This window comes from Stigmatopora nigra, chromosome 5 (genome assembly GCF_051989575.1).
Source record: "Stigmatopora nigra isolate UIUO_SnigA chromosome 5, RoL_Snig_1.1, whole genome shotgun sequence".
Lineage (NCBI taxonomy): Eukaryota > Metazoa > Chordata > Actinopteri > Syngnathiformes > Syngnathidae > Stigmatopora > Stigmatopora nigra.
In genome coordinates, this window is record NC_135512.1 from 17,563 (window position 1) to 39,934 (window position 22,372).

A 22,372-nucleotide genomic window follows, 5' to 3' on the forward strand; every position below is an offset into this window, starting at 1 on the left:
GAAGAGTTGGTGGTGGTGGTGGTGGTGGTGGGGGGGAGGGAAGAGTTGGTGGTGGTGGTGGTGGTGGTGGGGGGGAGGGAAGAGTTGGTGGTGGTGGTGGTGGGTGGAAGGAAGAGTTGGTGGTGGGGGGGAAGGAAGAGTTGGTGGTGGGTGGAAGGAAGAGTTGGTGGTGGTGGTGGTGGTGGTGGGGGGGAGGGAAGAGTTGGTGGTGGTGGTTGGTGGGGGGGAAAGAGTTGGTGGTGGTGGTGGTGGATGGGGGGGGGAAAGATGGAGAGGAAGGGGGGGAGAGATATAAGATGGAGGAAGGGGGGGAGAGATATAAGATGGAGAGGAAGGGGGGGGAGAGATATAAGATGGAGAGGAAGGGGGGGAGAGATATAAGATGGAGAGGAAGGGGGGGAGAGATATAAGATGGAGAGGAAGGGGGGGGAGAGATATATAAGATGGAGAGGAAGGGGGGGGAGAGATATATAAGATGGAGAGGAAGGGGGGGGAGAGATATATAAGATGGAGAGGAAGGGGGGGGGAGGGAGATATATAAGATGGAGAGGAAGGGGGGGGAGGGAGATATATAAGATGGAGAGGAGGGGGGGGAGGGAGATATATAAGATGGAGAGGAAGGGGGGGAGGGAGATATATAAGATGGAGAGGAAGGGGGGGAGGGAGATATATAAGATGGAGAGGAAGGGGGGGAGGGAGATATATAAGATGGAGAGGAAGGGGGGGAGGGAGATATATAAGATGGAGAGGAAGGGGGGGAGGGAGATATATAAGATGGAGAGGAAGGGGGGGAGGAGATATATAAGATGGAGAGGAAGGGGGGGAGGGAGATATATAAGATGGAGAGGAAGGGGGGGAGGGAGATATATAAGATGGAGAGGAAGGGGGGGAGGAGATATATAAGATGGAGAGGAAGGGGGGGAGGAGATATATAAGATGGAGAGGAAGGGGGGGAGGGGAGATATATAAGATGGAGAGGAAGGGGGGGAGGGAGATATATAAGATGGAGAGGAAGGGGGGGAGGGAGATATATAAGATGGAGAGGAAGGGGGGGAGGGAGATATATAAGATGGAGAGGAAGGGGGGGAGGGAGATATATAAGATGGAGAGGAAGGGGGGGAGGGAGATATATAAGATGGAGAGGAAGGGGGGGAGGGAGATATATAAGATGGAGAGGAAGGGGGGAGGGAGATATATAAGATGGAGAGGAAGGGGGGGAGGGAGATATATAAGATGGAGAGGAAGGGGGGGAGGGTGATTATATAAGATGGAGAGGAAGGGGGGGAGGGTGATATATAAGATGGAGAGGAAGGGGGGGAGGGAGATATATAAGATGGAGAGGAAGGGGGGGGAGGGAGATATATAAGATGGAGAGGAAGGGGGGGAGGGAGATATATAAGATGGAGAGGAAGGGGGGGAGGGAGATATATAAGATGGAGAGGAAGGGGGGAGGGAGATATAATAAGATGGAGAGGAAGGGGGGGAGGGAGATATATAAGATGAGAGGAAGGGGGGGAGGGAGATATATAAGATGGAGAGGAAGGGGGGAGGGAGATATATAAGATGGAGAGGAAGGGGGGGAGGGAGATATATAAGATGGAGAGGAAGGGGGGGAGGAGATAATATAGATGGAGAGGAAGGGGGGGAGGGAGATATATAGATGGAGAGGAGGGGGGAGGGAGATATATAAGATGGAGAGGAAGGGGGGGAGGGAGATATATAAGATGGAGAGGAAGGGGGGGAGGGAGATATATAAGATGGAGAGGAAGGGGGGAGGGAGATATATAAGATGGAGAGGAAGGGGGGGAGGGAGATATATAAGATGGAGAGGAAGGGGGGGGGAGATATAAGATGGAGAGGAAGGGGGGGGGAGATATAAGATGGAGAGGAAGGGGGGGGGAGATATAAGATGGAGAGGAAGGGGGGGGGAGATATAAGATGGAGAGGAAGGGGGGGGAGGGAGATATAAGATGGAGAGGAAGGGGGGGGGAGGGAGATATAAGATGGAGAGGAAGGGGGGGGGGAGATATAAGATGGAGAGGAAGGGGGGGGGGGGGAGATATAAGATGGAGAGGAGTGGGGGGGAGATATATGATGGAGAGGAAGGGGGGGGAGATATAAGATGGAGAGGAAGGGGGGGGAGATACAAGATGGAGAGGAAGGGGGGGGAGATACAAGATGGAGAGGAAGGGGGGGAGATACAAGATGGAGAGGAAGGGGGGAGAGAGAAAGACAGAGAGGAAGGGGGGAGAGAGAAAGGGGGGAGAAAGGGGGGGGGGAGAAAGACAGAGAGAAAGGGGGGAGAAAGAGAGAGAGAATGACGGAAGAGAAAGGGGGAGAGAAAGAGAGAGAGAGAGAGACGGAGAGAAAGGGGGGAGAAAGAGAGAGATAAGAGGGAGAGGAAGGGGGGAAGAGAGAGAGATAAGAGGAGAGGAAGGGGGAAGAGAGAGATAAGAGGGAGAGGAAGGGGAGGGAAGAGGAAGAAAAGAGATAACACGGAGAGGAAGGGGGGGGAGAGGGGAGAAAAGAGAGATAAGACAGAGAGGAAGGGGGAAGAGAAAGAGAGCGAACGAACGAGCGCGAACGAACGAGCGCAAACGAACGAGCGCAAACGAACGAGCGCAAACGAACGAGCGCAAACGAACGAGCGCAAACGAACGAGCGCAAACGAACGAGCGCAAACGAACGAGCGCAAACGAACGAGCGCAAACGAACGAGCGCAAACGAACGAGCGCAAACGAACGAGCGCAAACGAACGAGCGCAAACGAACGAGCGCAAACGAACGAGCGCAAACGAACGAGCGCAAACGAACGAGCGCAAACGAACGAGCGCAAACGAACGAGCGCAAACGAACGAGCGCAAACGAACGAGCGCGAGCGCAAACGAACGAGCGCGAGCGCAAACGAACGAGCGCGAGCGCAAGCGAACGAGCGCGAGCGCAAGCGAACGAGCGCGAGCGCAAGCGAACGAGCGCAAGCGAACGAGCACGAGCGCAAACGAACGAGCGAGCGAAAGAGAGAAAGAGATAAAGAAAGAGAAAGAGAGAAAGAAAGAGAAAGAGGAGGAAGAAGAGGAGGAGGAGGAAGAAGAGGAGGAAGAGGGAGAGGGGGGAAGAGGAGGAGGAAGAAGAGGAGGAAAAGGGAGAGGGGGGGAAAAGGAGGAAGAAGAGGAGGGAGAGGAGGGAGAGGGGGGAAGAGGGAGAGGGGGGGGAAGACGAGGGAGAGGGAGGAAAAGAAGAGGGAGAGGGAGGAAAAGAAGAGGGAGAGGGAGGAGAAGAGGCAGCGGTCGGGGGGAGAGAGAGAGGCGGCGGTTGGGAGAGAGAGAGAGAGGCGGTGGTCGGGGGGAGAGAGAGAGAGAGCGGTGGTGGTCGGGGGGAGAGAGAGAGAGAGCGGCGGCGGTCGGGGGGAGAGAGAGAGAGAGAGAGCGGCGGCGGTCGGGGGGAGAGAGAGAGAGAGAGAGAGCGGCGGAGGTCGGGGGGAGAGAGAGAGAGAGAGCGGTGGAGGTCCACGGGATGGGAGATGGAGGTGGCAGAGGTCCACGGGATGGGAGATGGAGGTGCAGGAAGTCTGAAGAGATGGGAGATGGATGTGCCGGAGTTTGCAAGATGGAGATGGATGTGCCGGAGTTTGACGAGATGGAGATGGATGTGCCGGAGTGCCAGGGGATGCAGGTCCAGGAGCGGGAGGTGGAAATCCAGATGGAGATGAAGGTCCAGGGTCCAGGGGTGGGTGTCCAGGTCCAGGTGGGGGGGGGGGGGGCAGGGGTCACATTACCCTTGTGGCGCCATATTACTGGACAATATTGCAGGGTTTTTAGGTCAAAAAAATAATTGTATGGTGAGCTTTTTCAAAACAGCCAGTAGATGGCAGGAATAGACCGTATGACCGGGAAATATATTTTAAATCAAAGTGCATGGGAGGCATTTTGGATTTCTAGACCAATTGCGGGTTATGTCATCAATCACTCCTACGAATAAACTAGTTTCAGGGTTATGGTTATAGTCAATTAAAAGTGCCGGAATACATTAAACAGAAAAACATTAATCAATTAGAAGAAACTTACATGCACGACATCTTGAGACGACTTGCGTTGTTGTCCAAATGTGGCATTAAGGGTCTGCAGAAGTGGATGCGGCATTTATTAAGGGTCTGCAGAAGAAACTGTTAAGTAGTATAGGGCAGTGCTTCTCAATTATTTTCTGTTAAGCCCCCCCTAGCAAGAACAACACTATTGAGAAGACTATGAGCGAGGCCCCAAAGGTAAAGGGCGCCAGGGCCAGGCCGGCGATGGCCGTCACTCCGGCTACTTTAGCCTTCTGGTGGAAGGTGGCCAGGTGACCGGCCAGGGCGTGGAGCTTCACCACGTGCCGCCAGAGGACCTCGGCACGCCCGGTGAATACCTTGTTGAAGACAGGCAGGCCTCGGTTCACCTTGTTGGCCAAAGAGGCAAAGGACCTGTGGGGAGGGGGGAGATGTTGGTTCCAACTTCCCTGGAAAACAGACGGATAGACGGCCTCCTGGCACGCCGACCGCGAATTGTCCTGCTCTTTGGATTCTTCGTCCGACGACAACGCGTCCCACTCTGGATGACAAAATGGGAAAAAAGTGCCATCTATCACATATAAACCGAAAGCCTTTTAGTGACCGACTGTCTGGTAAACGTCCCAGACAAGACCGGCAGGCCAGCCCTCTCGGTTAAAAATGGACTGAACATCTGCCAATTACCGACTCTAATCTTGCCTTAGCTGGCTCCAAAATGGAAAAAAATAACATCTTGTACATTTATGTTTCAATTACTCACGTTTGACTGTATTCCACCACTCCATCAAACTGTCCATATCCTGTGAAGAAAAAAAGGAAGGGCAAAGAGACGAGACAGAAAGAGGCTGAGAGCGAGAGAGCGCAAGAGAGCGCAAGAGAGCGCAAGAGAGCGCAAGAGAGCGCGAGCGAAAGAGAGCAAAAGAGCGCGCAGGGGAGCGCAAGCGAAAAAGAGAGCAAAAGAGAGCAAAAGAGAGCAAAAGAGAGCAAAAGAGAGCAAAAGAGAGCAAAAGAGAGCAAAAGAGAGCAAAAGAGAGCAAAAGAGAGCAAAAGAGAGCAAAAGAGAGCAAAAGAGAGCAAAAGAGAGCAAAAGAGAGCAAAAGAGAGCGCAAGAGAGCGCGAGCGAAAAAGAGAGCAAAAGAGAGCAAAGAGAGCGCAAGAGAGCGCGAGCGAAAAAGAGAGCAAAAGAGAGCGAGCGAGAGCGCAAGAGAGCGAGCGAGAGCGCAAGAGAGCGAGCGAGAGCGCAAGAGAGCGAGCGAGAGCGAGCGAGAGCGCAAGAGAGCGAGCGAGAGCGAGCGAGAGCGAGCGAGAGCGAGCGAGAGCGAGCGAGAGCGAGCGAGAGCGAGCGAGGGCGCAAGAGAGCGAGCGAGGGCGCAAGAGAGCGAGCGAGGGCGCAAGAGAGCGAGCGAGGGCGCAAGAGAGCGAGCGAGGGCGCAAGAGAGCGAGCGAGGGCGCAAGAGAGCGAGCGAGGGCGCAAGAGAGCGAGCGAGGGCGCAAGAGAGCGAGCGAGGGCGCAAGAGAGCGAGCGAGGGCGCAAGAGAGCGAGCGAGGGCGTAAGAGAGCGAGCGAGGGCGCAAGAGAGCGAGCGAGGGCGCAAGAGAGCGAGCGAGGGCGCAAGAGAGCGAGCGAGGGCGCAAGAGAGCGAGCGAGGGCGCAAGAGAGCGAGCGAGGGCGAGCGAGAGCGAGCGAGGGCGAGCGCAAGAGAGCGAACGAGGGCGAGCGCAAGAGAGCGAACGAGGGCGCAAGAGAGCGAGCGAGAGCGAGCGAGAGCGCAAGAGAGCGAGCGAGAGCGAGCGAGAGCGCAAGAGAGCGAGCGAGAGCGCAAGAGAGCGAGCGAGAGCGCAAGAGAGCGAGCGAGAGCAAGCGAGAGCGCAAGAGAGCAAGCGAGAGCGCAAGAGAGCGAGCGAGAGCGCAAGAGAGCGAGCGAGAGCGCAAGAGAGCGAGCGAGAGCGCAAGAGAGCGAGCGAGAGCGCAAGAGAGCGAGCGAGAGCGCAAGAGAGCGAGCGAGGGCGCAAGAGAGCGAGCGAGGGCGCAAGAGAGCGAGCGAGGGCGCAAGAGAGCGAGCGAGGGCGCAAGAGAGCGAGCGAGGGCGCAAGAGAGCGAGCGAGGGCGCAAGAGAGCGAGCGAGGGCGCAAGAGAGCGAGCGAGGGCGCAAGAGAGCGAGCGAGGGCGCAAGAGAGCGAGCGAGGGCGCAAGAGAGCAAGCGAGGGCGCAAGAGAGCAAGCGAGGGCGCAAGAGAGCGAGCGAGGGCGCAAGAGAGCGAGCGACGGCGCGCGAGAGCGAGCGAGAGAGCGAGCGACGGCGCGCGAGAGCGAGCGAGCGAGCGAGCGAGCGAGAGCGAGCGAGCGAGAGAGCGAGCGAGAGAGCGAGCGAGAGCGGGAGCGAGCGAGAGCGGGAGCGAGCGAGAGCGAGCGAGAGCGAACGAGAGCGAACGAGCGGGAGCGAACGCGAACGAGCGTGCGAGAGCGAACGAGCGTGAACGAGCGCAAACGAGCGAGCGCGAACGAGCGAGCGCGAGCGAACGAACGAGCCAGCGAGCGCGAGAGGGAACGAGCGAGCGCACGAGAGCGAAAGCGAGAGAAAAAGAGATAGAGAAAAAAAAAGAGCAAGAGAGAGAGAGAAAAAAAAAAGAGCGAGAGAGAGAGAGAGAGCGAGAGTGAGAGAGAGAGCGAGAGAGAGAGCGAGAGAGAGAGCGAGAGAGAGAGCGAGAGAGAGAGAAAAAAGAGAGAGAGAAAAAAGAGAGAGGAAGAAGAGGAAGAAGAGGAAGAAGAGGAAGAAGAGGAAGAAGAGGAAGAAGAGAAAGAAGAGGAAGAAGAGGAAGAAGAGAAAGAAAAGAGAAGAGGAAGAAGAGGAAGAAAAGAGAAGAGGAAGAAGAAGGAGAAAAGAGAAGAGGAAGAAGAAGGAGAAAAGAGAAGAGGAAGAAGAAGGAGAAAAGAGAAGAGGAAGAAGAAGGAGAAAAGAGAAGAGGAAGAAGAAGGAGAAAAGAGAAGAGGAAGAAGAAGGAGAAAAGAGAAGAGGAAGAAGAAAAGAGAAGAGGAAGAAGAAGAAGAAAAAAGAAGAGGAAGAAGAAGAAGAAAAAAGAAGAAGAAAAGAGAAGAGGAAGAAGAAGAAGAAAAGAGAAGAGGAAGAAGAAGAAGAAAAGAGAAGAGGAAGAAGAAGAAGAAAAGAGAAGAGGAAGAAGAAGAAGAAGAAGAAGGGGGCGGTCGGGGGGAGGAGAAGATATTGACGCTGTCCGAGATGCTGGCGGAAGCCGATCTGATCCCTCCGGCCGTGGCAATGAGCGAGGCCCCAAAGGTGAAGGGCGCCAGGGCCAGGCCGGCGATGGCCGTCACGCCGGCTACTTTGGCCTTCTGGTGGAAGGTGGCCGGCCAGGGCGTGGAGCTTCACCTCGGCGCGCCCGGTGAATACCTTGATGAAGACAGGCAGGCCTCGGTTCACCTTGTTGGCCAAAGTGGCAAAGGACCTGTGGGGAGGGAGGAGATGTCGGTTCCAACTTCCTTGGAAAACAGACGGATAGACGGCCTCCTGGCACGCCTACCGGGAATCGTCCTGCTCTTTAGATTCTTCGTCTGACGACAACTCGTCCCACTCTGGATGACAAAATGGGGGGAAAAAAGTGCCATCTATCACATATAGACCGAAAGCCTTTTAATGACCGACTGTGTGTGTGTGTGGGGGGGGGGGGGTCACCTCTTTTGCGGCGCCATATTACTGGACAATATTGCAGGGTTGTTGGGTCGGAAAAAAATTAATTGCAGGGTGCACTTTTTCCAAACGGCCACAAGATGGCAGCAAGAGATCATATTACTGGGAAGTAATTTTCAAACCAAAGAGGATGGCCGAGTTTTTGGTCGGGAAAATAATTGTATGGTGAACTTTTTCAAAACAGCCACAAGATGGCAGGAAGAGACCATATTAATGGGAAATACTTTTTAAATCAAAGCGTATGGGAGGCATTTTGGGTTTCAAGACCAATTGCGGGTTATGTCATCAATCATGACTACGAATGAACTAGTTTCAGGGTTAGGGTTATAGTCAATTAAAAGTCAAGTCAATGAGAAGAAACTTACATGAGACGACATCTTGAGACGACTTGCGTTGGCGCCCAGAAGAACCTGTTAAGTGGTAAGGAGTGAGAACGCGTTTCCCAAACTATTTACAGCTGCAGTACTTTTTACTTTGAAAAAAATACAAGGCACAACAATATATATTATCATTTAAAATTGACAATATATAGTGGTAGCTCGACATACGAGCAATTGGAGATACGAGTAAAATTTGGAGCAAATAATCTCTAGATACAAGACCAATTTCGAGATACGAGAAAGCAAGACATGTAGCCGTTTATGATTATAGCGCACTAGTCTTTTTTGCTGCATCTCTTTCGTGTATAACATTTTGAACAAAAGCCTCACGTCCGGTATGCTAACATTTGAATGGGCAAATTCGACGTCTATCACGCCTACCAAAAAAAAGGTTACAGGTTAAAATGCTACTTAAGCCGAAAGAACGTCCCACTAAACGCAATAAAGAGAGAGAAATCAATTGCGAGGAGATAATTACCATACTTCAAAGCCAAACGCCGACCAGACATGGCGGACATGTGGTCAATACACTAACTTACTACGCCCATGAGTTGGGCAACATTGCAACTGCGGCGCATGTACAACACAGAGATACAAATAGCCAACTTTAGAGTTATTATGATAGAATGTACTCACGTTCTTTTACGGACGAACACAGTCCAGATTCTTCCGACAAACATTTGTAGCTCGCTAACATTGTGCTGCTTGCAAGTCACATGGCGTAAAAAGGAAGTGACATCATTGCGGTCGCCTTTAAATGCGGTCACTTCCGTTTTACAAAATAAAATATCTCGCGAGATTTTATACAGGTTAACAGTTGTCCTCCGTAGGGGCTATAACATTTAACGTGCAAGTAGTACCACAACATTGCCCCACGTAAACAAGTATAATTACAATGATAAGCGAAAACATTTAATGAGCTTAATTTTATCTCTATAGTCTCAACCTCCCAACATTTTGGTTGCTTGTTTATAAATTGAAGAGTTTAAAGATTGAGTGGACAGTAACACATTTAAATCAATTAATATATAAAAAGACGTTTTGCTTGCTAACTCTCTCTCTCTCTCTCTCTCTCTCTCTCTCTCTCTCTCTCTCTCTCACTTTCTCTCATAGTGGGCGTGAATTTGAATATTAGTGGGTGGGTTTCTGTTACAAAAGTATTTTTTATAAGGATTTCTTTAAGCTGGAATGATTATATGACTTTCCATGACTTAATATTTCTCATAATATTATTTTTACTCTCATAATATTACTTCAATCTTGTAATATTACACGAAAATCAATTTTGTGCTCACTCAGATTGAACGTCGGCAAATGTTAAAGTCTGTGAATGCAAACAACGGCTCTTGTTAATGTCCCATAAGGGACGTAATATGTTGGTGCAAACGACCATGCATTTTTAAAAAGACCACTAATTGGTGCTATTTTGTCAGGATACCCACCTTTTATTTATAACGGAATTTCGGGTTTAGGTCAACCGACAATACAATGCTTGGATAGTTCTAATTGGGTTTACGATATACAGTGTATCAAATGTAAGCACGTTTATATTGTAGAAATGGGTAGAAGCGTCAGAATAAGGATAAGAGAATTCTGGGGAAGATGTTTTCGTGGGGGGTGGTCTTTCGGCAAAGCGCGCAGGAATGCGTTGCTTGCCGGCGCACGCAAGCGGGCACGCCCGGCCGCCCTAATCCGCCTCCTCTCTCCCGCACCTCCACTTACCTGCCGTCCGTCCGCAGACATGCGAGGATACCGTGGCGTCAAATACTTCCTTTTTATCTTCTGCTACGTCTTCTGGGTCAGTGCGCAAAGTTCCCGTCCATTTTTCCTTCCTCTCCGTCTCTCTGGCCTGACTTCTTTGGGAGCTGGCCAGGTGTCATTGGTGACGTCCCCTGCCGTCCATTGGGAACTTCACGTCAACGTTAAATGACTTCCTATCCGTGACGCCGCATCTCCGGGTGGCTTCCCCTTCCTTGCTCACTTCATAAGTGTCGATTTTGGACGAGCGGCCACTTAATGTCGTTATTTGCCTCTGTTCTCCAAATCCTCTTTCTACCTGCCGCTCAGGTGCTGAGCGCCATCTTGATCGCGGTGGGAATCTACGCCAAAGTGGCCAAGGAGAAAGGTCAGACCTCCTCCGTGACCTTTGATCTAGGGCCAGCCTGGAACCGACCGACTTGTACTTCCTGCATCTGATCACTGCCTCACTTGAGCCAAATTTCCATTGGCTAGTTATTTCTAGAATATCCACCAAAACGTGAGCGTCGTTGACGTGTCAGTTTGCGTAACCAGGAAGTGCATGTGACGCGACCAAAAGCTAATCTAACGCGACAGCAAGCCAAATGTAAGGTGACCGACCGGAAGCCAGTCCTACCTTGCCATTGCGCAGATGTGGTGGACACGCTGACGGTGGATCCGGCACTTCTCTTCATGGCGGTGGGCTCCCTCACCTTCTCCATCGCGTTCCTGGGATGCTTCGGCGCCCTGCGGAACGCCACCTGCCTGCTCAAGACGGTAGGATGTCGGGGACCGCCCCTGGCCTCGTCTCCGTTCGACGGCGCACTCCCCTTTCTCCGCACGTCGCCAGTTCGCCTCCATCCTGGCGACCTTGCTCCTGCTGCAGCTGACGGCGGGAGTTCTAGGATACGTCTTCACGGACGCTGTAGGACGCCGCCGTGAGAGGATCAGAGGGGGGGGGGGCACTTCCCGGCGAGTCCGGCGTTGACGGCGGATGCTTTGTTGTGGAGGTGATGGAGCGAACGAGGCGCCTGATGATGAAAACGGTGCTTCGTTACCGGGAGGACCGAGACTTGGAGAACGCCATCGACTTTGTGCAGAGGAAGGTAACTTGGATGTGGCGCAACCGTCGCGACCTTTCCCCAGACTTCCCCAGGCTTTGGGTCCGCAGCTGCGGTGCTGCGGCGTGGACGGCTTCAAGGATTGGTCCCGGAACGTTTACTTCCAGTGCTCCGACTCCAATCCCAGTTTGGAAGCCTGCGGCGTCCCCTTCTCTTGCTGCGTGCCCCCCGCCAACCAGGTCACTTCGTCCGTCCACGGCAGAGCGTCTCGCGAACGGGCTTTGGTCGGCCAGCGGGCTCCTCCCGGTCCGGAGAGTCACGCCGCCCTTTGCGTGCCCCGTGCTTAGACGGTGCCGAACACCATGTGCGGTTTCGGCACGCAGCTCCACCCGAGGGAGCTCGCCGAGCGCCACGTCTTCCCAGATGGGTGCGCGGAAAAGATCGCCGGCTGGCTCGGCCAGAACGTCAAGATGGCGGCGGGGTTGGCCGGCGGACTGCTGCTCCTGGAGGTAATCGCCACCGTCGCCCGCGCACTCTTCGGATCGGGGCGTCTGACCGCTTTTGGATTCGCCGCAGATATGCGTGATGTCGCTGGCTTGGGCGCAGGCCTGCTGGATCAACAAAGTCCGGCGGCGGCGGCGGAAACACCGAGCGGCGCTCGCCAGCAAGAGCGCGTCGCACAAGAAGGAGGACGTGTGGTTGCCCGCTTTCGCCGACTTTGACGCCCAATGAGACGGAAAGTCATCCCATCCTTGCTGCTCTCAAGGCACCCACAGGAAGTCACCAAAACAAACAGGAAGCAGCCCAGAAAAGACAAAATCAACTGAAAGTGAAGGGGAAACGCCAGATAATCCCAAGAAAGGGATCAAATTCAACAGAAGGTGAGCCAGAAAGTCCCCGCCAAAAAAGAAACCACAGAGGAAGTGACCAGAAATGCCCCCGCCAAAAAAGAAACCACAGAGGAAGTGACCAGAAATGCCCCCGAAACCAAGACAAAGTGACAAGGAAATCTTCCATAAGTCAAAGGAAATGTGAAGTGTAAATAGGCATTTACCAGCAAAATCCACAGGAAAAGGCGTGTCATGTTCCCAAATTAGCAGGAAGTGGCCTGGAGTCGACCGTAAACAAACTCATCAGCGGTCAAATCTGATGATTAAACATGAAGCCACAATTTCACAACACACACGTTGTTGTGTTTGTTTGTTCCTGTTTTAATTTCACGTGGTCATCACAAGAAGAAATACAAAAAAAAGTTACAAAAAAAAGAAAAGTGAACACAGTTGGCAAAGACATAAGAAGGCACCAAATTCGTACACCGCACTCGTGGCCAGTTTGCGGCCGTCCCTCCCGCTTGGCCCACTTAATGAGCAAACAGTGTTGTCAGAATATTTCTATGTCAACACAGAGGGCCATCTAGTCTTCTAGATGATATCTGTGGAGCTGCTTTTCAAGTTTAAAGAGGAAACGGGAAGTACGGGAGGGACGGTACGGGAGGGACGGTACGGGAAGTCCGAGGCCAGCTGGCTGGCAGAGACGGCGTGCCCGCACGCCATCCCTCTCTCCTTGCCTCCCTTCTTCACTCCCCCACGCATGCAGCCAGGAAGAAGATCACTTAGGTTGCGCCTCAAACCTGGCAGATGTTGTAGTAGACGGTGTGCGCGTGCCGATCCAACGCCGCCGCCTCGCCATCTTTGTGCGTGTGCACGTGCGTCATAGGCAACTCCACGCGCTGGTCGGGGCGCCGGTCGCTGGTGCCGCCGTACGACGGCACCGCCTGCCCAAACGAGATGTCCTTCGGGTGAGCACTGCGGTGACACGGCGGGGCGCCATTTACCTTTCCCTCGCCGGCCAGCGGGAAATCCTTGCGACACAAGTGGGCGATGATACCCGCCGCCAAGGCGTCGCCCAGCACGTTGATCATGGTGCGAAATCGGTCCCTGCACGTACCGAGGCGGGCGTGTTTAGGGGTCGGCCGTCCGCCCCCGTCCGTCCGCCCCCGGCCGTCCGGCGCTCACACTTACAGGATCCAATCGATGGCCACGATCAGCGTGATGTCGTCGGGGGGAAGGCCCACGGAGGTCAGCACGATCACCATGGTAACCAGGCCCGCCTGAGGGATGCCGGCCGCGCCGATGCTGGCGGCCGTGGCCGTGATGCTGAGAGGGAGGAAAATGGCCGTCCATTCGTTCTTTCCATTCCTCGCCGCCACAGGACGCCCGTGCTCTCAGGCCGGCTCACCTACCTGATGGTGACCAGCTGCCCAAAGTCCAGCTCGTAGTCGTTGACCTGCGCGATGAAGATGGCCGCCACGGCCTCGTAGAGCGCCGTGCCGTCCATGTTGATGGTGGCGCCCACCGGCAGCACGAAGCGGGCGATCTGCCGGTCCACGTGGCAGTTCTCCAGGAGACACTTCATGGTGATGGGCAGGGTGGCCGAGCTGAAGCGGGCGGGCGCGTGGAAATCACATTGGACGCCCGGGCCCGCGGAGAGGAGACGGCCGGGGCCGTCCGTCCGTCCGTCCGTCCACCCACCCTCGCTCCCGCCACCCACCTGGAGGAGGTGGCCAGGGCGATGACCAGGGCCTGCAGGAGGCCGCGGATGAAGGTGAAGGGGTTCTTGCGGGTGAGCAGGAAGTAGAAGAGCGGCAGGAGGATCAGGCCGTGCACGAAGAGGCCGGCCAGCACGGTGACGCCGTACCAGCCCAGCTTGCGGCCCAGGGTGCTGGGGTCCTGCATGTCCAGGATCTTGCCGGCCACCAGGAAGACGATGCCGAAGGGGAAGTACCTGAAAGCCATCTCGGCTCAAATGGAGCCGTGGGACGTCCGCCAAAGCCAGCCGTCGTGGTCGTCGCTCGCTCGCTCGCTTTGTTTCTGGGGCCCCATTGCTCCACCTTTGAGCTAAGCTTCCGTGTATTTGCGCTTACCAGACGGCGGCGTTGATGATCTTCATGACGCACTCGTTGATGCACTGACAGACGTTGACCAATGGCGCGCCGCGTTCGCCCATCCTGCCCAGCAACAGGCCTAGGACGCCGGCCAACACAGAAGACTGTGACGTGGCGTTCGCCACGGTTCCCATCCATCGCCGTGTCATTGGCGGGAGGCGGAGACCGACCCATGGTCGCCGAGAAGATGACGATGCCCAGCACGTTCATCTGCTGGCTGCTGCCGGGGCTGGTCTTGTAGGTCACCTCGGGGGCCGGCGTCAACTCCAGCGAGACCGTGCGCGCTTTTCCCTCTTGGCCCTCGCCCGGAACCATGTACACGAAATTGGGCACGGCCGTCCGGCTGGGGACTTTCAGAACGGGCAGCAGGTCCGTCTTGTACTGCAAAAAAAAAAGAGCCCAAGAGTCGGGTCGGGCCCGGCTGGGAGCGGCCACGGTGCCTACCTGTTGAAACGTGGCCTCGATCAGGTTGGACGGCACCATGTTCCTGCGGGAGGGGCAGAGGCCGGGTCAGGGTCGGAGGGAACGTGACGGCCTCGGCGGGAGATCAGCGGTGCTGAAAGCTAAGCCGGCCGCCACGCGCCCCGGCTAAAAATACGCCCGTTAGCTTAGCGGCTAATGGGATTCACGCCAGTGTGTCGGTGTCGTGTCAGTGTGTTTCGCCGCCGGGCGGCCCATCTGCGGATGTTTGCGCTTCACCAAACCACTCCGTCTCTAGTAGACGGCCCAAGCGTCGGAGCCCCGACACCAAGATGGAAAGGCGGCCGGAGTCACCTGATGAGGTCGAGAAGGGCGTCGGCCGAGGTCATGACGGGCCCGCCCCCCAGACGGTTGCTCTCCATCTCCGTGCCCACTCCGGGCTTGATGATGACCACTAGCGCGATGCCCACCACCACCGCTATGAAGGTGGTCCACAAGTAGTAGGTGACCGTCAGGACCCCCATCCGGCAGCACGCGCGCGACTCCATGGACGACAGCCCGGACATTAAGCTGCGACAGGAGGTTGGGGGGGTGGGGTACCGACTAGTAAGTGGGAGGCACCCCAATTCGGTGGGTGGGGGCATCACGCCTACCTGGAGGTGATGAGCGGCAGGATGAGCATCTTCAGCATCCTCATGAGAAGTTCCCCAGGAAAAGAAAAGTAGATCTTGGCCTGCATGTCCAAACAAAAGTCGTTAAAAATCAAAGACCCTGCCGGATTCTTCTTCTTGTCTTTGAACACGACGCGCGAGGACATTGGGAGATGGCGCTAACTTTTTTTTTCTCTTCTTCCCCCTGTTAGCCTAGCGAGCACGTGAGTGATTTGATCCAATTACCGCAAAGAGACGGCTTTAAGGGCCCGAGTCACACATGCGCAGCAACAACAACAACAACATTTCTCTTCCATGTCAAGTGATAGATTACCACTAGAAATGGGTGGGAAGGGAAATCATAACAAACGATGGCAAGTGCGCAAAGTTTGCCTTTGACAACGTTCCACCAGAGAGGAAGTGGCGCCAATTGATTGGACTTCTAATCCCTCACCCACCTAATCATCTCGAGAGGGGTGCCGAGCGCTCTTTCAGTTTTTTTTAGTGCTTTACTTTTCTCAGCACTCCCCGAAAGCCTCGACATCCTTTTGCTGTGGTATGGCGTGGGTCCGGTGAGCCAAATCCAGAAAAGACTTGGCCAAAAGCGAGAATATCAGACCTCAAGATCAAGACTTTTGGCAGTCAAGCCCAGGACCCAATGACTCGGGCAATTTTTTAGGCATCGTCCGGCAAAGTCATCTTTCTCCAGCGTCGGGTTGGAGAAGACCCTTGTTGGAGGGAAGGGGAAGCGCACAAAAGCCCACCCATCCGAGCCGGCTTACCTGCGTGGAGAGCTGCGTCCCCCGCAGCACAAATCCCAGCGTGCATCCCGTCAGCACGGCCACCACGGACAAGGTCAGGAGACCGTTCCTTTTGGCAAACTTGCGCAGCGCCAGGCGAACGTTCCGCGGCGGCCGGCAGAAGGAAGGCTTGCGGCGGCCGCCGTCCGCCGTACCGTCCTCGTCGGCGCAGGAGGAGCGGTCGGAGGCGGCGTCTTCCTCGCCGCCGGGCAGCAGGAGCTCGTCCATGACGGAAGACGCCGAGGAGCCGCTTTATGTCGCCGCGGACTGAGCGGGACTAAGAGGCTTAAGCGCCTCTTCCCGAGAGGGGAGGACCCTGGGCCCGGCCGGGCAGAGGGGGGGGTCAGAGGTCAACTCGGGACGCCAGCCGGCCAATCCCTTCCCGGCGGGAGAGCGTGTCACTAGATACACGTCAACTCCTGTCAATGGACAGCTGAAGCGTGGAAAGAGCTGGCGTGCGTGGCAAAAGTCAACGTCATCGCACGAACTTTCAACTTCCGTTTCCAATCACGAAGCGAGTCGGCTCAAAGGCTGCCGGCGATGGCGCCGTACATTAAAAGCGACAGCGCCTGGACGCCGATCCCATTTGGCTAAGTATTCACTGGCGATATTCGAGTTGTGGCCTATTTTATGGGATGCACAAAGAACAACATTTAAACTAGCGTTTCCCCATTTTACCCCTTTCACGTCTCAATAGCTGCAGAATGAATATAAAGCACATGGGCACGATGGCATCGCCACCCCATCCATCTCAAGGGTTTGACACGCGATGGGCGCCTTTCCGCTGGCGGCGACGAGCAATCAGAGCGGAGCGAAGAGTGGGGACGTCAAATCTTTTAATTGTTCAAATAGCGGCGGCGGTGCCTTGGAGGGCGGGTCTTCCTAAAAGTGGGTGTGGCCAGCGGTGGCGCCACGAGGGCTCCTCTCTCTCTCTCTCTCATGCGGGGATTTTCAGACCGGCGACCGATCCATGGATCGGGCGGGCGGCCCCGCCGTCCTTCCGGTCACGACGCTCGTCCCGGGAAAAGTCAACGCCCCGTCTCCACCGTGTCCTGCGTGGACAAAGCCACCCCAAGATATGTTCACCGTTGCTTTCGAGTCGGCATTTGAGAGGAAACGCAACTACCAAGTGTTTGGAGATTAGCCATAAACAATTTCAAGCATTAAGCTTTCGACAAGAGCCATCGCGCGTGCTTTGCTTGGTTTCCTCACCGGCCGGGCGAGGGAGGGCGTCACGGCTGCTCCTCGTTTCCGCCGCTGGGCATGCGATTGCGGATTTGACTCCTGAGCTGCTCGATGAGTTCGGGATTTTGCTGTTGCATCTGCTGAGCGAACTGCTGACCCCTAGGAAGAAGAAGAAAAAAGCGGGCGCCGCTAGCGTGAGCGCAAGTTCGTCGGAACGTTCCATTCTGACCCGGCCGTACGTACGCTTGGATGAGACCCGATAAATCCCTGCCCGGAGCGGCCCCCGGGACTCCGCCTCCTCCGGCTCCTCCGGGTACGCCTGCTCCAGGTACATTTACTCCGGGTACGCCTAATCCGGGGACGCCTACTCCGGGTACGCCTACTCCGGCTCCTCCTCCAGGGGCGCCGGCGGCGCCGTACGCTCCCGACATCATTCCCGACATCCTGCAGGTGCGGGCGTCAAAAAGAGGGGCGCTCGGGGAGCACTCGGCGTCGGCACTTACATCTGCTGGACCTGAGGGTTTGTCATCAGCGAAGACGCCTGCAAAAACGAGCGGGGATGTCAAACGGGATCTGCCCCCACGCAGCCTCTTTACATTCAGCAAATGGTTGCTTTGTTTGGAGTGAATCAAAAAATCCAAAAAAATCCAGTCTAAGACGACTTCTTCATCCAGACTTAAAGCCATTTTGCACCCACCCCATTTTCTTCCACCATTTTCTATTTCCGCTCCATATTTTAAACGATTTTTAGGAATGCCATTTTCATGCACTTGCACCGACAGTCCATTTTTGGGTGGCGGCGGACGAAAGGAAGGACAACGTACCATGTTCATGAAACTGGGATTGCTGAGGAGTCCGGCCAGGTCCACTCCGCCCATTCCTGCCGTCTGAAAAGCAAAAGACGGGCAGGCGGGCCCCGGTCAACGCGCCAAGCACGGCGGGGAAGGGCGTTCCGGCGTCTGGGCTTACGGGACTGGTGGCGTCCATCTTGTCCTCGGCGATCTTCAGGTTGGACTTGTACGAATCGTTGTCCGGGTCCAGCTCCAGAGCCTTCTTGTAGAAGGTCACCGCCTCCGTGTGTTTGTTCAGGCTGGTCAACGCCAAACTGCCGCGGCAGAATTGCATTCGTCGGGTGTCGGAGGAGGAGAGAGAGGAGGAGGACGAGAGAGAGGAGGAGGAGTGAGAGAAGGAGAAGAGAGAGAGAAGGAGAAGAGAGAGAGAAGGAGAAGAGAGAGAGAAGGAGAAGAGAGAGAAGGAGAAAGAGGACTCCACTCCACTGGACCAGTTCTCACCCCATCCTTCCGTAGGCTTTGCTGTAGCCGGGGTCGATGTCGATGGCCCGCTCGCAATCTTGGACGGCTCCGGCGTAATTACCCAGCTTGCTCAACGCCGCCGCCCTGCGGGCATACAAACACATCGCGTGTGAAAAACACACCAGTGGGCTCAAAAGCCCAGGCGCGGGGGTAAGAAGCCCGTCCCACCTGTTGCAGTAGTAGACGGCGTTCTGCGGGTTGATGGCAAGGGCTTTGGAGTAAAACTCCACGGCGGCGGCATAGTTCTCCACTTTCATTTGGTCGTTCCCTGCAAAAGGGGGAGGGATTGAGAGGGCCGGCGCGCTCGAGGCCGGCGCGCCCGAGGCCGACGCGCCAGAGGCCGACGCGCCGGAGGCCGACGCGCCGGAGGCCGACGCGCCGGAGGCCGACGCGCCGGAGGCCGACGCGCCGGAGGCCGACGCGCCGGAGGCCGACGCGCCGGAGGCCGACGCGCCGGAGGCCGACGCGCCGGAGGCCGACGCGCCGGAGGCCGACGCGCCGGAGGCCGACGCGCCGGAGGCCGACGCGCCGGAGGCCGACGCGCCGGAGGCCGACGCGCCGGAGGCCGACGCGCCGGAGGCCGACGCGCCGGAGGCCGACGCGCCGGAGGCCGACGCGCCAGAGGCCGACGCGCCGGAGGCCGACGCGCCAGAGGCCGACGCGCCGGAGGCCGACGCGCCGGAGGCCGACGCGCCAGAGGCCGACGCGCCCGAGGCCGACGCGCCCGAGGCCGACGCGCCCGAGGCCTCGGCGGCGCTCCCTAGCCCGGCCGTACCGTCGTTCTTGAGTTGCTCCGCCTCGGCCCGTTCGGCCTCGCCCACGGCGTTGACGGTGTCGTTGTCGGTGGCGTTGTTGTTGGCCTGCGACTGACGGCCAAAAAAATTAATGCTTAGCCACTTCACTTTTTCGGTGACACTGACATAAAAATAGGTGCAGATTGATTGATTTCTAAACGGCGCTCACCGAGGTCTCCAGGGTGGCCTGGGCGAAGATCTCGGGCAACGTCAGGGGGACGGCCAGGGTGCAGTCGTCGGACGACACTTCGAAGGCCGTCTCCAGACACTGGACGGCCACTGCGGAGGAACGGCAACGTGCTCGAGACGACGGGGAGGGCGGCGTGTGGCGACGACAACGGCCTGTGACGACGACGCCGGCGCCGCAGGCCGGCGACGCAGGCCGGCGACGACAAAGACGCCGGCCAACGACTCACCTTCCAGACTCTCCTGCGCTCCCGACGACAAATTCCCGCAGCTCAGCTGGTCGTGGAGGAAGCGGATGATGGAGAAGGCCAGACGCTTGTTGTCGCTCATGGCGGCACTCGGACGCTCGCCGCGGCCCCTTCCCTGTCCCGCAAAAGACACACGTGTATATTATCGGTTATTCCACGGTCTATTCTTTTTCGTCCGGCTAGAAATTGTCCTATTTTTCCAATTCAACTTTCATCTGTATTACCATTGCTGTACTGTTAATGGAAATTCAGGCATCAATAAGTTAAGGCAGAGTGACTTTTTAAGCGGTTTTTTTTTTTTTTTGGAATTCAAAGACCGGATGAAATCCAAACAGGACCTCGGTGTTTTCCAATGCAGCCCCGCGAGAAGAAAATCCAAAATACACAAGAGCGAACTTTCTACATCATTCAACACTTCAATTGTTAAGAGCAGAGTTCTTGTGTCCGACATTGAAAAGGAAAAAAAGAGTTTGTTCAGCTGTCAAAGGACTCAAAGAAGGCCACGCGCAAAACTAGCTTCTACTAGCGAGCTAATTAGCCACTCTGTTCACTTGGCGCAGCGTCGTCGTCAAAATGACTCTTGTCCAGCCAAAAGCGAAAAGAGAACGATTGTCGTCTTACCGATAATCGGAGTTTTTCCACGCGCGCCCAAACTAATTGGTTGGGCTTTGTTATCGCTGCCTTTTCCGCTCCTCAAAGCCAAACACTTTGCAGGCGCCTGCTTATGACGTCACAAAGAGCTGGCGCGATGTGTCCTCCGAGCCGACAGGCGGCGGCGAACAAGCGTGGTGCTGCAGACATAAGTTGTTGGTTGCCATCGATGGCGGTGGACGTCTTTAGCGTTTAGGCTGGGAGGGGTTAAAATGACGTAGATTTTTTGGGGCCCTGTCATTCAAAACTGATCGGACGTCTAGCGCCGTCAAAGGTATCGAAAGAAGAAGATTCACAGTCAGTTCCCCAATCTCAATGATTAACCAGTGTATTGTTGTCAATAGCAGGCAACGAGTTCATTTTCGTCATATCTTTTGTTGTTTTGGGGTCACTTGAAGTCCACTCTGGGTGACTCCCTGTACATTTTACGTCACGTTCCGTCCATTTTTGGTCACTTCCTGATGATTCGGGGGTATATTTCAAGTCGCTGTCTGTACATTTCTTGAGGATTTAGGGGCATTTGTTGGCCATTTAAGCCTTCCCGCTTCCATCTCAGTGAGTAGGCCACTGCTTTAAGATGGCCGCCAGTTACTGACGCTACCGAGTCCCGTTTTGTCGCAGCTCATTCTAGTGGAGAGCCAGCTCGATCGTCATTCGTCGTCCACGGTCGAATAGTACCGATTTTTTGGCAACGTCATGGGGAACGTGTGAAAATAGGCTTCCGCCACCTTTGCACAACAGTTCAGGTCAAGCTCGCTGTTGTTGTTGTTGTCGTCCTTCTTCTTCTTCTGGTCATTTAGCCAACCGTGCACCTTTGTCTCAAAGAGATGAACGCCTCTCTGAAAGGCAAGAAGCGCGCGGTCCTAGCCAGCCGACCCTCCCCGCCCAGCGCGGACCACATCCTGGAAGACGTCGGGGCCGCCGAAGCCGACGACCCGGTCTTCGGCATCCTCCACGAGCAGCCGCAACAAGGTGACGACTCGCCCCGCCCCGCCCAGTCCAGCCCAGCCCAGCCCGAGCGACGGGGGACGCGTTATCGTGATTCTTTTTGGTCTTATTCAGAGTCGGAGGCGGGCGACGTCGAACGTACCTTCCGGCAATGTCGGCGTCACGCTGACGTCAAGCGGCAGCTGCGGGAGTCGGAGGCGATCTTGGAGCTCGGCCGCGAGCGGCTGACGGCGACGGGCCAGCGCCTCGGGCACCACGCGGCTCGGGTCCGAGAGGGACTTTCGTGAACCGCCGGTGTCTGCCTCCTCTGGCTCTCTGGTTCTCATCCTGACTTGTACCAGTACGCTAACAATTCGCCAGCAACCGGCATTCTTGTTGTCGGTCTTGTCTGATCAAATAGCTTATAGACATTTTGCAAAAACAATCCTCCACTCCTCGTGGAGAAACTTACATCAGACAGCGCTTGTATCCTGATTTCCGTACATTTGTGTTCGAAATAATCCAAGAATGAATAAACGCCTCTTTTCAACCGACTTGCGGCATATCTTTTCAATATGAAACGGGGAAGGTGATTGGAAGCGCTCAATTAGCGAGCTCTCCATTTGAGGTCCTTCCCGATTGATTTCGGGGCATTTCTGCACATTTCGGATCTCTTTCCGTAAATATTAGGTTGTTTTTTTTTTCACCAGTCACTCTCACTAGCTGACAAATCGGACTAAATATGTGCGACAAAGCAGTTGACGCGAGGGGCAAAAAAAATCAATCAAAAGATGCTTATTACTTTTAATGGGATGACATGACAGATGACGCCGTACCTTTGTCGCTATATCATTTGGTGTTGGACGTTTGTCACGTGTACGCCCAGTCAGTCCTGTCAATGCTATTGAAATGCCAGCGTTCTTCCAGTTCTAATGAGTTGGACGTTTACCCTTGTCAATGGCAGGCAATGAGTTCATTGTCTGGGTGGGTCACTTCCTTGTTATTGTCAAGCGTCCTAGGGGCCATTTCCTGTTGATTTGAACTTTGCCCTTAAAGACAGCTCGCTTTTTAGTCTCTCCGCCGCCAATAATTTAATAAGTGAGAAGCTTTTTCTACGCTAAAAGTTCATCAAGTCTACGCAACACATCATCCTGTTTATGTTTAGAAATTGGGAGGGGGGGGGGCACGCTCCGGAAGGGGGGGGGGGGGGGACAACAAGTCCACCACTCCTAATAAACCAGTGTTCTTGCTGTTAGCTTAATGCTAATAAGAGACAGGCTGGGTGGGTACGCCAGGCACGGGAAAAGATCGTCATGGGTCAGTTTGCACCGGG

At 55.3% G+C, this 22,372-nt stretch overlaps 4 protein-coding genes and 1 long non-coding RNA gene across 25 annotated transcripts; 2 read left to right on the forward strand and 3 right to left on the reverse strand.

Moving 5' to 3' along the window:
• Positions 1 to 7,576: 7,576 nt before the first annotated feature.
• LOC144197037 (uncharacterized) lies at positions 7,577 to 8,837 on the reverse strand. The gene is made up of 3 exons (XR_013326462.1): positions 8,760 to 8,837; positions 8,109 to 8,153; positions 7,577 to 7,628 (listed from the first exon to the last, which is right to left on the reverse strand). It is a non-coding gene; the product is annotated as an uncharacterized LOC144197037 (long non-coding RNA).
• Positions 7,997 to 12,084, forward strand: LOC144197033 (tetraspanin-33). 11 transcript variants are annotated; one of them, XM_077717576.1, is made up of 8 exons: positions 9,439 to 9,921; positions 10,191 to 10,248; positions 10,513 to 10,637; positions 10,711 to 10,785; positions 10,871 to 10,966; positions 11,032 to 11,160; positions 11,269 to 11,430; positions 11,498 to 12,084. In XM_077717576.1, the coding sequence occupies exons 1-8, from the start codon at positions 9,682 to 9,684 to the stop codon at positions 11,651 to 11,653; spliced, it is 1,041 nt and encodes a 346-aa protein (XP_077573702.1). In that variant the 5' UTR covers positions 9,439 to 9,681; the 3' UTR covers positions 11,654 to 12,084. The 11 variants fall into 11 exon arrangements, with proteins under 11 accessions (XP_077573708.1, XP_077573704.1, XP_077573707.1 ...); XM_077717574.1 differs by having other exon boundaries at positions 10,513 to 10,785; XM_077717582.1 differs by lacking the exon at positions 9,439 to 9,921 and adding an exon at positions 7,997 to 8,163 and having other exon boundaries at positions 10,513 to 10,785; positions 11,032 to 11,430.
• Positions 12,073 to 16,409, reverse strand: slc1a8a (solute carrier family 1 member 8a). Of its 8 annotated transcripts, none has more exons than XM_077717570.1 (11): positions 15,718 to 15,922; positions 14,939 to 15,018; positions 14,640 to 14,855; positions 14,310 to 14,352; positions 14,036 to 14,246; positions 13,845 to 13,944; positions 13,619 to 13,705; positions 13,453 to 13,536; positions 13,164 to 13,358; positions 12,943 to 13,077; positions 12,073 to 12,858 (listed from the first exon to the last, which is right to left on the reverse strand). In XM_077717570.1, exons 1-11 carry the CDS (start codon positions 15,761 to 15,763, stop codon positions 12,343 to 12,345), a joined length of 1,713 nt encoding a protein of 570 aa, XP_077573696.1. In that variant the 5' UTR covers positions 15,764 to 15,922; the 3' UTR covers positions 12,073 to 12,342. The 8 variants fall into 8 exon arrangements, with proteins under 8 accessions (XP_077573696.1, XP_077573691.1, XP_077573689.1 ...); XM_077717565.1 differs by having other exon boundaries at positions 12,090 to 12,695; positions 12,756 to 12,858; positions 13,453 to 13,705; positions 15,718 to 16,409; XM_077717569.1 differs by having other exon boundaries at positions 12,403 to 12,695; positions 12,756 to 12,858; positions 13,472 to 13,705; positions 15,718 to 16,409.
• A 145-nt stretch (positions 16,410 to 16,554) lies between these two features.
• On the reverse strand, positions 16,555 to 21,020 carry sgta (small glutamine rich tetratricopeptide repeat co-chaperone alpha). Its single transcript, XM_077717584.1, has 12 exons — positions 20,083 to 21,020; positions 19,444 to 19,576; positions 19,197 to 19,306; positions 19,009 to 19,099; positions 18,402 to 18,501; positions 18,213 to 18,317; positions 17,890 to 18,025; positions 17,745 to 17,807; positions 17,424 to 17,461; positions 17,164 to 17,364; positions 16,948 to 17,079; positions 16,555 to 16,787 (listed from the first exon to the last, which is right to left on the reverse strand). The coding sequence occupies exons 2-11, from the start codon at positions 19,541 to 19,543 to the stop codon at positions 16,968 to 16,970; spliced, it is 1,056 nt and encodes a 351-aa protein (XP_077573710.1). The 5' UTR covers positions 19,544 to 19,576; positions 20,083 to 21,020; the 3' UTR covers positions 16,555 to 16,787; positions 16,948 to 16,967.
• Positions 20,269 to 21,593, forward strand: c5h19orf25 (chromosome 5 C19orf25 homolog). Of its 4 annotated transcripts, XM_077717587.1 has the most exons (4): positions 20,426 to 20,667; positions 20,744 to 20,858; positions 20,938 to 21,084; positions 21,175 to 21,593. In XM_077717587.1, exons 3-4 carry the CDS (start codon positions 20,940 to 20,942, stop codon positions 21,345 to 21,347), a joined length of 318 nt encoding a protein of 105 aa, XP_077573713.1. In that variant the 5' UTR covers positions 20,426 to 20,667; positions 20,744 to 20,858; positions 20,938 to 20,939; the 3' UTR covers positions 21,348 to 21,593. The 4 variants fall into 4 exon arrangements, with proteins under 4 accessions (XP_077573714.1, XP_077573715.1, XP_077573713.1 ...); XM_077717588.1 differs by lacking the exons at positions 20,426 to 20,667; positions 20,744 to 20,858 and adding an exon at positions 20,269 to 20,386; XM_077717589.1 differs by lacking the exons at positions 20,426 to 20,667; positions 20,744 to 20,858 and adding an exon at positions 20,311 to 20,409.
• The last annotated feature ends 779 nt before the right edge of the window (positions 21,594 to 22,372 follow it).

What these genes read in the sequence shown, in the direction of transcription:
- LOC144197033 (XM_077717572.1), top strand. Translation starts at nt 9,682, where the DNA reads ATGGGTAGAAGCGTCAGAATAAGGATAAGAGAATTCTGGGGAAGATGT. An exon ending in TCTTCTGCTACGTCTTCTGG is followed by an intron (nt 9,922 to 10,190) that starts GTCAGTGCGCAA and finishes CCTGCCGCTCAG; the next exon opens with GTGCTGAGCGCCATCTTGAT. An exon ending in GATACGTCTTCACGGACGCT is followed by an intron (nt 10,786 to 10,870) that starts GTAGGACGCCGC and finishes TTTGTTGTGGAG; the next exon opens with GTGATGGAGCGAACGAGGCG.
- slc1a8a (XM_077717563.1), bottom strand. Translation starts at nt 15,963, where the DNA reads ATGGACGAGCTCCTGCTGCCCGGCGGCGAGGAAGACGCCGCCTCCGAC. An exon ending in CATCTTCTCGGCGACCATGG is followed by an intron (nt 13,945 to 14,035) that starts GTCGGTCTCCGC and finishes CCGGCGTCCTAG; the next exon opens with GCCTGTTGCTGGGCAGGATG. An exon ending in GTGGCCATCGATTGGATCCT is followed by an intron (nt 12,859 to 12,942) that starts GTAAGTGTGAGC and finishes CGGTACGTGCAG; the next exon opens with GGACCGATTTCGCACCATGA.
- sgta (XM_077717584.1), bottom strand. Translation starts at nt 19,543, where the DNA reads ATGAGCGACAACAAGCGTCTGGCCTTCTCCATCATCCGCTTCCTCCAC. An exon ending in AGCGCAGGAGAGTCTGGAAG is followed by an intron (nt 19,307 to 19,443) that starts GTGAGTCGTTGG and finishes GTTCCTCCGCAG; the next exon opens with TGGCCGTCCAGTGTCTGGAG. An exon ending in TTATCGGGTCTCATCCAAGC is followed by an intron (nt 17,080 to 17,163) that starts GTACGTACGGCC and finishes TCTTCTTCCTAG; the next exon opens with GGGTCAGCAGTTCGCTCAGC.
- c5h19orf25 (XM_077717588.1), top strand. Translation starts at nt 20,940, where the DNA reads ATGAACGCCTCTCTGAAAGGCAAGAAGCGCGCGGTCCTAGCCAGCCGA. An exon ending in CCACGAGCAGCCGCAACAAG is followed by an intron (nt 21,085 to 21,174) that starts GTGACGACTCGC and finishes GGTCTTATTCAG; the next exon opens with AGTCGGAGGCGGGCGACGTC.